This window comes from Mesoplodon mirus (genome assembly GCF_964341445.2).
Source record: "Mesoplodon mirus genome assembly, chromosome: X".
Lineage (NCBI taxonomy): Eukaryota > Metazoa > Chordata > Mammalia > Artiodactyla > Ziphiidae > Mesoplodon > Mesoplodon mirus.
Window position 1 is genome coordinate 16,011,102 of NC_138981.1, and position 13,662 is coordinate 16,024,763.

Genomic DNA, 13,662 nt, shown 5'->3' on the forward strand with positions numbered 1-13,662 from the left:
GGAAATGCAACTAGTTTCTAGTTGCATGGCCATGTGCCTAGCTCAGCCTGAGGAGATGCTACTGAAAACAGGAAGGCATGAGAATAGGATTGGAGGACAGTCTGCCACAGAACCTTCAGTGGATGAGCCTCACAGTACACAGTTCTAAACTGAGAGATCGCCTGACGTACAACAGCAGGCGAAATAAACACCTTGCTGTTACTCCCTTATCTTCCTCCTTGGAAACCAGGCCACTTAGAGCCCACCTTGGAACAGTGAGTAATGAAGTTAGGAGAACCTGGAGAGACAAACTCTAGAAGCAAGTCTTAAGAGGTGAGGCAAGTTAGACATCTTTACTGAACCCTTGAGAGGTTTTTGGGGCCGGCTCCTGTCTGTGTGTTACTTAGGGCTCATTTGGTTGTAAAACATAAAGAGCAACTTGAGCTAGCAAAACCCTGTTCATTATTATAAGAATACAGGGGTGACTCATGGAAACCAGGGGCAGGGTTGGGTTGGAAGAGAGGACTGTATACCTGTTGGCTCTCCTCCTGATTCTTCTCTATTTTCTGTCATTTTTATCTGTGAAGACTTTTCAACCACCTTCAGCTCCAGATGTTACATTCTCACTGTGCAGGGCCCAGCCTAAACCAGACTCTTAACCAGGACCCATATATCCCTGGGAGAGAGAATCTGGTTAGCTTAGCACAGGCCAGCATCTGTTCAAGTGTGAAAACAGAGCTGAGCATTTCTTAAGACTAATAGGACTGTCTGCCTGGGGCCCATCCCTGTGGAGGGAGGGGGAAGGGGATGGAGACAGTTCCCAGAGGAGGGGAAACCGTTATAAGCTGGCACACTTAGCGTGGTATTTGTTTAAGTAGGGGCATCCAGTTCTGATCAACATGTATTTCCATAAAACTTTTGGACTTCCCTGGTGGTGCAGTGGTTAAGAATCCGCCTGCCAATGCAGGGGATACAGGTTCGAGACCTGGTCTGGGAAGATCCCACATGCCTCGGAGCAACTAAGCCCGTGTGCCGCAACTACTGAGCCTGCACTCTAGAGCCCGCGAGCCACAACTACTGAGCCCACGTGCCACAATACTGAAGCCTGCGCTCCTAGAGCCCGTGCTCTGCAACAAGAGAAGCCACCGCAATGAGAAGCCCGCACGCCACAACGAAGAGTAGCTCCCACTCGCCGCAACTAGGGAAAGCCAGCATGCAGCAATGAAGACCCAACGCAGCCAAAAATAAAATATAAATAAATAAATTTATAAAAAAAAACAAACCTTTTTGTTTTGTAATAATTATAGATTGATAGGAAATTCAAAAATAGTACAAAGAAGTCCTGTGTATCTTTCACCTAGTTTCTCTCAATGATTGCATTTAACCTAACTATAGTATAATATCAAAACTAGGAAATTGATGTTGGGACAGTGTATATGTATAGTTCTTTGCCATTTTATCACATGTGTGTGTCTTGTAACCACCACTGTAATCAAGGTACAGGAGTCACCCTTACCCCATCTTCTTCTTTACTCCTTACCCGTGGTGATCATTGATCAGTTTCCCATCTCTATAACTTTGTCATTTTCTGAATGTTATATTCATAGAATCACACAGCATGTGACCTTCTGAGTTTGGCTTGTTTTCACTCGGCATAATGCCCTTGACATCTGTCCAAGTTGTTGTATAAATCAATACTGCTAAGCAGTATTCTATGCTATGGGTGTACCACAGTTTGTTTAGCCATTCATCTATTGAGAGACATTTTGTTTGTGTCTAGTTGTCGAGTATTACAGATAAAGCTGCTGTGAGCATCTGTGTACGGGTTCTTGTGTATACGTAAGTTTTCATTTCTCTGGGCTAAATGTCCAAAAGTGTGATTGTTGGGTTGTGTGCTAAGTGTATATTTAGTTTTTAAAGAAACTGCCAAGTTGTTTTCCAAAATGGCTGTACCATTTTATCTTCCCACCAGCACTGTATGAGGTTCAGTGTCTCCACATCCTCACCAGCATTTGGTATTGTCACTGTTTTTTAAATTTAGCTGTTCTAATACGTGTGTAGTGGTATCCCACTGTGGTATTAATTTGCATTTCCCTAATGGCTAGAACATCTTTTCATGTGTGTATTTGCCATCATGTGTCCTCTTTGGTGACATGTCTCTTCATCTCCTTTGCCCATTTTCTAATTGAAATGTTTTTTAATGTTGAGTTTTGAGAGTTCTTTATATATTCTAAATACAAATCAGTGTGGTTTGCAGTGTTTTCTCTCAGTCTGGGGCTTGTTTTTTCATCCTCTTAAAAGAGTCTTTTGCAGAGCAGAAGTTTAAAAATTTTAAGGAAGTCCAACTTACTTATTTCTTTTCCTTTTATGGATTGTGCTTTTCTTGTCACCTCTAAAATCTCTTCACTAAGCTCTAGGTCCTGAAGATTTTTTCTCTTACGTTTTCTTCTAAAAGTTTTATAATTTTACACTTTACATTTAAGTTGGTGATCCATTTTGTGTTAATTTTTTTTTTAATTTTTTATTTATTTATTTTTGGCTGCATTGGGTCCTCGTTGCCGCGCGCGGGCTTTCTCTAGTTGCGGCGAGCGGGGACTACTCTGCGTTGCGGTGAGCGGGCTTCTCGTTGCAGAGCACGGGTTCTAGGCGCGTGGGCTTCAGTAGTTGTGGCTCGCGGACTCTAGAGCGCAGGCTCAGTAGTTGTGGGGCACGGGCCTAGCTGCTCCACGGCATGTGGGATCCTCCCGGACCAGGGCTCGAACCCGTGTCCCCTACATTGGCAGGCGGATTCCCAACCACTGCGCCACCAGGGAAGCCCCATTGTGTTAATTTTTATATAAGGTGTGAGATTTGGGTCAAGGTTCATTTTTTGGCCTATGGATATTGAATTGCTTCAGCACTTTTGTTGAAAAGGCTGTTCTTTCTCCATTGACTTGCTTTTGCACGTCTGTCAAAAATAAGTTGGTTGTACTAGTGTGAGTCTATTTCTGGGTTCTTTATTCTGTTCCATTGATCTATGTGTCTTTCCCTCTGCCAATACCACACAAGATAGTAACGAAGATTAGTATCTTCACTACTTCACCACTTGATACTATAGCTATATGTCTTCTGTTTTTCCCACTTATAATTATTTTTCAAAATTGTTTAGCTATTCTGATTCCTTTGAGTTTCCATTTGATTTTAGAATAATTTTGTCTTGAGCTACAAAAATCCTACTGGGATTTCTATAGGAATTATGTTAAACCTTTATGTCAATCTGGGGAGAGTTGACATCTTTTACTATGTTGAGTTTTCCAATCCATGAACATTTATTTCTCTATTTATTTAGATCTTATTTTATTTTTTTCATCAGTGTTGTATAGTTCTCAGCATGTAAATTACGTATATGTTGTGATATATCTAAGAATTTCAGCTTGAGTCTTTATAAATGAAGTTGTATTTTTGATTTTGAGTTTCAGGTGTTCATTGTTAGTATATCAAAATACTATTGATTTTTGTAGATTAATCTATCTTGCAAATTCACTTCTGTCCTTACGGAAATCACTTGTTAATTCTAGGAGTTTTTTTATAGATTCCTTGGAACTTTCTACATGGACCATCGTGTCATCTGCAAATAGGGACAGTTTCGTTTCTTTCTTTTCAATATGTGTACCTTTTGTTTCCTTTTCTTGTATAATTGGGCTGGCTAGGACTTCCAGCACTATGTTGAAAATAGTGATGAGAGTAGAAATTTTTGCCTTGTTCCTAAGCTTAGGGGGAACCATTCAGTTTTTCATTAAGTATGGTGTTAGCTATAGTTTTTTTGGTAGAGGTTCTTTATCAAGTTGAGGAAGTTCACCTCTATTAATAGCTTTCTGAGAGTTTTTATTATAAATTGGTGTTGCGTTTTATCAGGTGCTTTTTCTACATTAGTTGATATGATCATGTGATTTTTTTCTTTCACCTGTTAAGATGGTGAATTATATTGATTGTTCTTTGAGTATTGAATCAGTCTTGTATCCCTGGAATAAACTCCTCTTGGTCATGATATATAATTGTTTTTTATATTGCTGAATTCTGTTTGCTAATATTTTATTAAAGATTTTACATCTGTATTCAGGAGGGATATTGTGTCTAATTTTCTGTCTTGTTAGGCTGCCCCTTTCCAAGTCCTTTGGCTAGAGAGAGCAGAATTTGGGGGAGGCTTTATATTGTCTGCTCTCATTGGCATTGATGGGATGCATGAAGTGAAAAAGAAAACCCAGGGAATTCGTGGCTATTCTTTCCCTGGGTACTGAGTTTCCTAGCTGGTTTGCCTTCTTCACTCCACTTCACTTCACTTTGCAGAGTCATCTTATATTATTCTGTATATTATGTCCAGGGTTTTAACTGTATTTAGTGGAAGGAATAGAGAGAAGTGTGCCTACTCCGTCTCATCCTGAAACCAGAAATCCAATCTATATCTTGTAAAAAATAGATTTTGAAGCGTCTTCCCTGCCTATTTATGGGTAAAAAAAAATTAATCTTTCAACTTGTTGGGGAGGGAGCATGCCTTCTACAGGTGAGCAGAGTGGCTAGCATAGTGTATATTCATAGTGAACAGTCACCAGATCTCTCTAGTGGTCACAGTGCATTCTCGTTCAGTCGCTCTGGCCTAGAACCCTTCTCCCAGTGATTACAAATATGTTTGTTTTTCTAGGGGAACCTAGATTGCCCTTTTGCTCTGAGGATTCAGTATTTCTTGCTGTGGGATATAAGGATGTAGGTTCTACAACCACATTGACAGTTTTGAGGGGGAAAGAGGGTGTTAAGAAAAATTAGGGCCAGACAGGCAGTGTAAGCAGAGACTGTAATGGGCCGGGTGGGATGTGTGGTCCCCTTAGTTATACCTGTTCTGTGAATTTACTCTTGACTTAATTTGGAAAGACTGGTATTAAAACATTTTTGTGTTTTTCTCAAGTGCCACAGAATGTATGTTGGTGTATGCACATGCACACACGTGCTCACACACATACACACTCAGGCATTCATGCCAAATAATAAAGAAATAAAAGAGAGGTATGTAGGCTGGCTAAGTTAATGTAGGATTTTTTGCTAAAGGGAATATTCTTCTGTTCTTTTCCTTCACACTTGTCCACGGGGCCACTTGCAGTTCTTTTAAACACCATTAATGATTGCACAAAAAGGGCATTTCAGTTAATGTCATTTGTCAGGAAGAAATAGTTATTAAAATGTCTTTGGATAAATGGAACGAAGAGTGTTTGAAAAGGCCCAATTCACAGCTTTTCTTCAAGTTATAAAATGGAAATTACTTCAGGTGTAAATAATTCATGCCAACAAATTTGTTTCCTTTGGTGTGTGCCTGCCTGCCTGCCTGTGTGAATATCTGATTTTATTTTTGGAGCCCTGTGACATTAGCCCCTTGTTAGTTTAGCACTTACTGTGAATCGGAGAGTTCTGACCCACAAGGATCCAGACCTCTAGGTTTTATTTCAGTGAACTGTTTGTACTTTTTTGTAGACAGTCTTCCAAACAGAAGAAGGCTATTCAAACTGCTATCCGCAAAAATAAAGAGGCAAATGCAGTGCTGGCCCGGTTGAACAGTGAACTCCAGCAGCAGCTCAAGGTAAGGAGCTTCCTGAATTTGGATTACCAGGCTTTGTGTCTGTCTGTTGTGTTTTGTTTTGACAAACATTGGCTGAGCATCTGGTTCCATTCCTGTTGGTAAGACTTGCTCTTTGCTCTCAAACTCCTTTTGGAAGGCAGAGTTGCTGTATTTAAGTTTCATGGGTTGGTTCTTGTATGCTTAGAGGAAGACTCGTAGCTTTAATACGCAGGCTGCATATTGTGTGCTAGTTAAAAAGACAGAGAAGCTATTACAAAGGCTCTTTGGAGCATTCTTTATTATCCAAGCCTTCTGGGTAAACCCCTCATTTGTTTAGATCCTCCATGAATGATGCTATACGTATTTCAATGGAAGAGGGTGGCCCTGATCCTCTCGAAGGCTAACTCCTGCCCTGGGATCTTGGAAATGGTTCCATATCAGCTTCTCAAGGACATTACCCCATCCTCATCGGCTGTTTCTCTTCACCATTGATCTCCCCTATATTAGTTTCCCAGGGTTGTCCTAACAAAGCGCTACAAACTTGGTGGCTTAAAATACTAGCAACTTATTCTCTCCCAGCTCTGGAGGCTAGAAGTCTGAATCACGGTGTCAGCAGAGCTATGCTATCTCTGAAGGCTCTAGGGGGGAATTCTTCCTTTCTTCTTCCGGGTTCTGGTGGTGGCTGGCAGTCCTTGGCTGGTAGATGCATCACTCCAGTTTCTGCCTCTGCTGTCACATGGCGTTTTCTCTGTGTCTCTCTGTGTCTGTGTCCGAATTCCTCTTTTTATCATGCCCTCTCTTTATAAGGATACCGGTCATTGGGTTAGGGCTCACCCTAATCTAGCACAGTCTCATTTCTAACTAGATTATATCCACAAAGAGCCTATTTCCATAGAAGGTCACATTTACAGGTACGGGGGGTTGGGAGTTAAACATATATTTTCGGGGCAGCCACGACACCCCCTGATTCTCTACTGGATCATTGCCACCCACACATAAACATGCTCTGGTGTTCAGTGTAGTGACGCCACATTCTCCCTCAGCTGCTGCCCCGTCTCTCTGGTCTCCTTTTCACAGCCAAGTGTCTTAAGAGTTGTTTTCATTTATTGTCTCTCATTTCTCACCAACAGTTTTCTCTCCCTCCGCTTCGTTGTGGCTTTCATTCTCCTCCACTTACACCCCTCTTACAGCCAAATTCCTTGGGCCTGTTTTAACATTATTTGGATTTTCAGAAAAATCTATGCCATTGACCGTTGACCATTCCTTCCTCTGAAATGTCTTTTCTAACTGGTTTCTGGGATATCATACTTTCCTTGTCCTTTTACTTCACTGGTGATTCCTCTTTAGCAACCTCTGCTGTCCCTTCCTTTTTTATTTTCTCTTTCGTTACTACCCCGCTTCACCCTAATTTTTTTTTTTTTTTTTGGCTGTGCCATGTGGCTTGTGGGATCTCAGTTCCCAGATCAGGGATTGAACCCAGGCCATGACAGTCAAAGCCCGGAATCCTAACCACTAGGCCACCAGGGAGCTCCCCCTAATATTTTATTATGAACATTTTCAAGCATACTAGAAAGTTGAAAGAATCATACAGTGAATATTTTCATAGCCACCACTTCAGTTCTACCATTCACATCTCGTCATACTTGTTTTATCACATGTTTTTCTATCCCTCTTATCTATCCTTCAGTCCATCTTATTTTTAACATGTTTTCAAGTAAATTGCAGACATCTGTATGCGTCCCCTAAATATTTTAACATGCATGTCATTAACTAGAGTTCAATATTTTTACAAGTTTTTCTCATGTTGTAAATTTTACATACAATGAGTGTACAAATCTTAAGTGTACACTTGCTGACTTTTTAACAAATGCATCTACTTATGGATCTCAACCCCCTATCAAAGATATAGCACATTACCATCTCCCCAGAAAGCTCCCTCATGCTCCTTCCCAGTTAATTTCTGCCCCACTCACATAGAGGTAACCACTATTCTAAACTTCTTAGGCCATACTGTTGCCTATTCTATAACTTTATGTAAATGGTGTCCTCTGACATGCACTTTTATGGAAAGCTTCTTTCACTTAGTATTATGTTTTTGAGATTCATTTTCATTGTTGTATGTCTCAGTAATCTGTTCCTTTTTATTGCTGAGTGGAATTCTATTGAGTGAATATGCTGCAATTTGGTTATCAATTTTCCTATTAGTGGACACCAGAAATGGTTCTAGTTTTTGCTGTTTTGAATAAAACTACATTCTTGGATAAGTCTTCGTGTGGGAATATGTTCTCGTTTCTCTTGGGTAAATTTCTAGGATTAGGATTAGTAGGTAATATGGTGATTGTGTGTGATTAGTTTTAATAGAAACTGCTAGAGCTTTTCCCAAAGTGGTTGTAGCGTTTAGTACTCCCACCACTACTGTGCGAGAGTTCTGGTTGTTCCTTATCCTCGCCAACACTTGGTGTTATTGTTTTAATTTTTAGCAAGTCCTGTGGTGAGATAGTTTTTATTTTACATCTCCTTAGCGCTTTTCTATGTGATTATTTACTTTTCATATATTTTATTTTATGAAGTGTCTTTTCTAAATATTTGGCCATTTAAGCCTTTTTCGTGGAGTTGTAGGTAGATGCTTTTTATATATCTTGGTTACCAGTCCTTTGTCAAGGTATATATTTTATGAATGTTTTCTTCTAGGCTTTGTTTTGCCTATTAATTTTTTTAACTGAATCTTTTCATGAACAGAACTTTTTAATTTTGATAAAGTCTGATTTATCATTTTTTCCTCTTATGGTTTATTAACTTTCTTCCTATATAGGGAAACTTTGCCTACATCTGAATTATGAAGATATTCTCCTATGTTTTCTTCTAAAGACTTTATTGTTATAACTTTTACATTTAGATCTATGATAACATTTGTTTTTTTTAACCTACTTTATTGAGATACGATTGTACATACCTCAGTAAAGCTGTACATATTTAATGTATGCAACATGATGAGTTTGGAGATAATTATACATCCATGAGTCTGTCACAGTTTATGCCATAAAACTGCCCATCACCTCTAAAAATTCCCTCTCACCCTCATTATTATTATTTATTTTTATTGAAGTATTGTTGCTATAGTTGCTGTACAATATTATGTAAGTTGTAGGTGTACAATGTATTGATTCAGGATTTTTAAAGGTTATACTCCATTTATAGTCATTATAAAATATTGGCTATATTCCCTGTGTTGTACAATATATCCCTGTAGCTTATTTTATACCTATTAATTTGTACCTCTTAATCTCCTACCCCTATAATGCCCCTTTCCCCTTTTCTCTCCCCACTGGTAACCATTAGTTTGTTCTTTATATCTGTGAGTCTGCTTCCTTTTTGTTATATTCACAAGTTTGTTGACTTTTTTTTAGATTCCACATATAAGTGAGATCATACAGTATTTGTCTTTCTCTATCTGACTTATTTCACTTAGCATAATGCCCCAAGTCCATCCATGTTGCTGCAAATGGCAAAATTTCATTCTGTTTTATCACTCACATAATTATCATTTCTTTTATGTGGTGAGAACATTTAAGATTTACTTTCTTAGCAATTTTTAAGTACGTAATACAGTATTGTTAACTATAGTCACCATGCTATACATTAGATCCCCAGAACTTATTCATCTTATGATTGGAAGTATGTACCCTTGCCCAACATCTCCCCATTTCCTGCACGCCCCTCCCCCCAGCCTCTGGCAACCACCATTCTACTCTGTTTCTATGAATTTGGCCTTTTTTAGATTGCACCTATAAGTGATATCACATGGTATTTGCCTTTCTCTGTGTGACTTATTTCACTTAGCATAGTGCCCACAATGTCTATCCGTGTCACAATGGCAGAATTTCCTTCTTTCTTACAGCTGAATAATACCCTATTGTATGTATGTACCACATCTTCTTTATCCATTTGTCTGTAGATGGAAACTTAAGTTGTTTCCATATCTTAGCTATTGTATTAATGCATAATGCTGCAGTGAACATGGGAGTACACATATCCCTTTGAGGTCCTGATTTCATTTCCTTTGGATACTCAAAAGTGGGATTGGTAGATTATATGATGGTTCTTTTTTTTTTTAATTTTGAGAAACGTCCATACTATTTTCTGTAGTTGCTGGATCAATTTACATTCCAACCAACATTGCACAGGCATTTCCTTTTCTCCACATCCTTGCCAACACTTATATCTTATCTTTTTGATGATAGCCATTCTAACAGGTGTGAGGTGATATCTCATTGTGGTTTTGACTTGCATTTCCCTGATGATTAGTGATGTTGAGCACATTTTCATGTAGCTGTCGGCCATTTGTTTTAGAATGTTGTGTTTCCATTTTTATTTGTTTCAAGATATTTCTTTGATTCCCCTTTTGACTTCTTCTTTGACTCATTGGTTGTTCAGGAGTGTTTTGTTTAATTTCCACATATTTCTGAATTTTCTAGTTTTCTTCCTGTTACTGATTTCTAGTTTAATAACTTTGCAGTTGCAAAAGGTACTTGGTATGATTTTGATATTCTTAAGTCTGCTAAGACTTATCTTGTAACCTATCATATGATATATCCTTGAGAGTATTTCATGTGTGCTTGAGAAGAATATGTATTCTGCTTCTGTTGGCTGGAATGTTCTGTATATGTCTGTTAGGTCCATTTGATATAAAGTATAGTTCAAGTCTAACATTTCCTTGTTGATTTTCTGTCTGGATGATATACCCACTGTTGAAAGTAAGGTACTGAAGTCCCCTACTATTATTGTATTGTTGTCTATTTCTTCCTTCAGATCTTTTAGTATTTGATTAATATATTTAGGTGCTCTGATGTTGCCTGCATGTATATTTATGGTTGTTATATTTTCTTTATGAATTAATCCCTTTAACATTACATAATGACATTCTTTGTCTCTTGTTATAGTTTTTGGCCTAAAGTCTATTTTGTCTGGTAAAAGAATAGCTACCCTGTTCTCTTTTGGTATCTACTTGCATGGAATATCTTTTTCATCCCTTCATTCTTTCTTATGTGTGACTGTAAAACTGAAATGAGTCTCCTGTAGGCAGCATATAGTTCAGTCTTGTTTTTTAAATCCATCCAGCTGCTCTATGCCTTTGGATTGGAGAATTTAATTCACTTACATTTAAAGTGAATGTTGACAGGTAAGGATTTACGAATACCATGTTACTATTTTCTGGCTATTTTGTAGTTCTCTTGTTCTTTTCTTCCTCTCTTACTGCCTGCCTTTGTGAATTGATGATTTTCCATAATGGTATGCTTTGATTGTCTTCTCTTTATCTTCTGTGAATCTACTCTAGGTTTTTGAATTTGCTTTGTTGTTATCATGAGGCTTACGTAAAATATCTTGTAGATATAACAGTCCATTATATGCTGATAACAACTTAACTTGGACTGTGTATAAAAACTCTATCCTTTTACTTCCCCCTTTTTGTTTTTGATATCATCATTTACTTCTTTTCATATTTTGTATTCATTAACAAGTTATTGTAGCTATAGTTATTTTTAATATTCTTTTCCTTTAACCTTTATACTAGATTTAAGTGGTTAATGCACTACCATATTACAGTATTAGAGTATCCTGAATTTGACTATATACTTAACTTTACCCCAATATATTGTATGTTTTCATGTCACTAATTAGTGTCCTTTCATTTAGCTTGAAGAACTCCTTTCTACATTTCTTGTAAGGCATGTCTAGTGGTGATGAACTCCCTCAGCTTCTGTTTGCCTGGGAAAGTCTTTATCTCTCCTTCATTTCTGAAGTATAGCTTGGCTGAATAGCATCTTCTTTTTTTTTTTTTTTGCAGTACGCGGGCCTCTCACTGCTGTGGCCTCTCCCGCTGCGGAGCACAGGCCCCGGATGCGCAGGCTCAGCGGCCATGGCTCACGGGCCCAGCCGCTCCGCGGCATGCGGGATCCTCCCGGACTGGGGCACGAACCCGCGTCCCCTGCATCGGCAGGTGGACTCCCAACCACTGCGCCACCAGGGAAGCCCCTGAATAGCATATTCTTGATTGGCAGTTTTTTTCTTTTTCTTAGCACTTTGGATTATCATCGCACTCTCTCAAAAGGTGCCTGCTGAGAAATCCACTGATAGCCTTATGAGAGGTCCCTTTTAAGTTACAAGCTTCTTTTCTATTGCTGCTTTTAAGACTTTTCTCTTTGTCTTTGATTTTTGACAAATTTATTATAATGAGTCTTAAAGAGGAACTCTTTTTTAAAAAAAATAAATTTATTTATTTTATTTATTTATTTTTGGCTGCATTGGGTCTTTGTTGCTGCGCGGGCTTTCTCTAGTTTTGGCGAGCAGAGGCTACTCTTCGTTGCAGTGCCCACGGGCTTCTCATTGCGGTGGCTTCTCTTGTTGTGGGACACGGGCTCTAGAACACAGGCTCAGTAGTTGTGGCGCACGGGCTTAGCTGCTCCGCGGCATGTGGGATCTTCCCAGACCAGGGCTCGAACCTGTGTCCCCTGCATTGGCAGGTGGATTCTTAGCCACTGTGCCACCAGGAAAGCCCAAGAGGAACTCTTAAGTTGAGTTTGTTTAATGATCTGTGAGCTTCATGAACTTGGATATCCATATGTCTCCCGAGATTCGGGAAGTTCTCAGCCATTATTTCTTCAAATAAGCTTTCTGCCCTCTTCTCTCTCTCTTCAACTTCAGGAACTCTCATAATTCACAAACTGTTTCTTTTGATGACATCCCATAGATCACGTACCTTTCTTCATTCTTTTAAATTCTTTTTTCTTTGTTCTTCTCTGACTGGATAGTTTCAAAATCCCTGTCTTCTATCTCAGATTCTTTCTTCTGCTTGATCCATTCAGATGTCGATGTTCTGTATTATATTTTTAATTGCATTCATTGCATTCTTCAGCTCCAGAATTTCTGTATAGTTCTTTTTTATGATTTCTATCTCTTTGTTAAACTTCTCATTTTATTCGTGTAGTGTAGTTTTCCTGAATTAATTGACTTCTCTTTCTGTGTTTTCTTGCAGCACATTGAGTTTCCTTAAAATAGCCATTTAAAATTCTTTATTGGGAAAATCATAGATCTTCATGTCTTTGGGATTGGTTACTGGAAGATTATTTTAATTCTTTGGTGGCATCACGTTTCCTTGAAGTTTTGTGTTGCTGTCTTCACATTTGAAGTAGCAGTCACCTCGTCCAATCTTTACTAACTGCCTTCAGGAGAGAAATACTTTCTATCAGCCCTATTAGAGATTCTGAGAAGTTCTTGGATCTTCTGTGGGTACACTTGCTCAACATTTCTTGTTCCTTCTTGTGGCAGAATTCTTAAGCTTGTATGCCTTATTCTGATCCTGCACAACACGAGGCCAACTGCTAACAGCTTCCTTTTTGTTTCCCAAAGATGGCACTACCGCTCAAATTTGTGGTCTCTCATGGTCCACAGATTTGGGCCAGCAAGGCTTTCTGTATGTGCTCAGTCAGTCATGCTGCTGTCATCAGGAATGTGAACAGGAGGCTTGCCACAAGTTGGTGGTGTGTGTAAGTCCCATGGAGTGCTGAGAGTGCCCCATGGCCAGTTGGAGGATCCCCAGGGGCTTATGGGTGGGCTTCTTGATGGAGTCCTGGGACACATTTAGTAAGATCCATGTTCCTTTAATCCTCTTTTGAGAGTCCTGTTTGCCACTCTCCAGCCTCTTCCCCCTCCCCACCCCCCAGTCATGCAGTTCACAATTCAGTGCTCTGGATGGGGCGAGACAGGAATGAGCCTCTTTGACAGTGTCCCACACAGCCAGGGAAACTGGGTGCTCACGCATGCACTCTTCCTTCACCCATGAGAGAAATCATAGGCCAAGATCTTTTTTAGTCCTAAGCTGTGCTGCTTTGTGAGAAGGTGATGTGAGTAGTCAAACAATTCTTCTTACCCTCCCCAGTGCATCTAGACTTGTATTATTTTTCTCTAGCATTGTGCTGGAACTTCTCTGCTTGAAACTTGAACTTCCACAAAGGCTGTTTCATCTGTGGGTGATTTTCTAAAACAGTGTTTTCCAGGGTCTCCTGGACTGTGGCCGAGAGGGGCTAGAGCTGCTTCATGGG

At 39.3% G+C, this 13,662-nt stretch overlaps 1 protein-coding gene across 5 annotated transcripts in view; it reads left to right on the forward strand.

Annotated features, from left to right (window-relative positions):
• The window catches only part of REPS2 (RALBP1 associated Eps domain containing 2), a 238,102-nt gene that overhangs the window by 206,443 nt on the left and 17,997 nt on the right, over window positions 1-13,662 (forward strand). For all 5 annotated transcript variants that reach the window (XM_082609610.1, XM_082609612.1, XM_082609611.1 and 2 more), the window contains exon 17: window positions 5,479-5,584. In XM_082609610.1, the coding sequence (XP_082465736.1) occupies window positions 5,479-5,584 (106 nt within the window). The remainder of the gene's footprint in view (window positions 1-5,478; window positions 5,585-13,662) is intronic.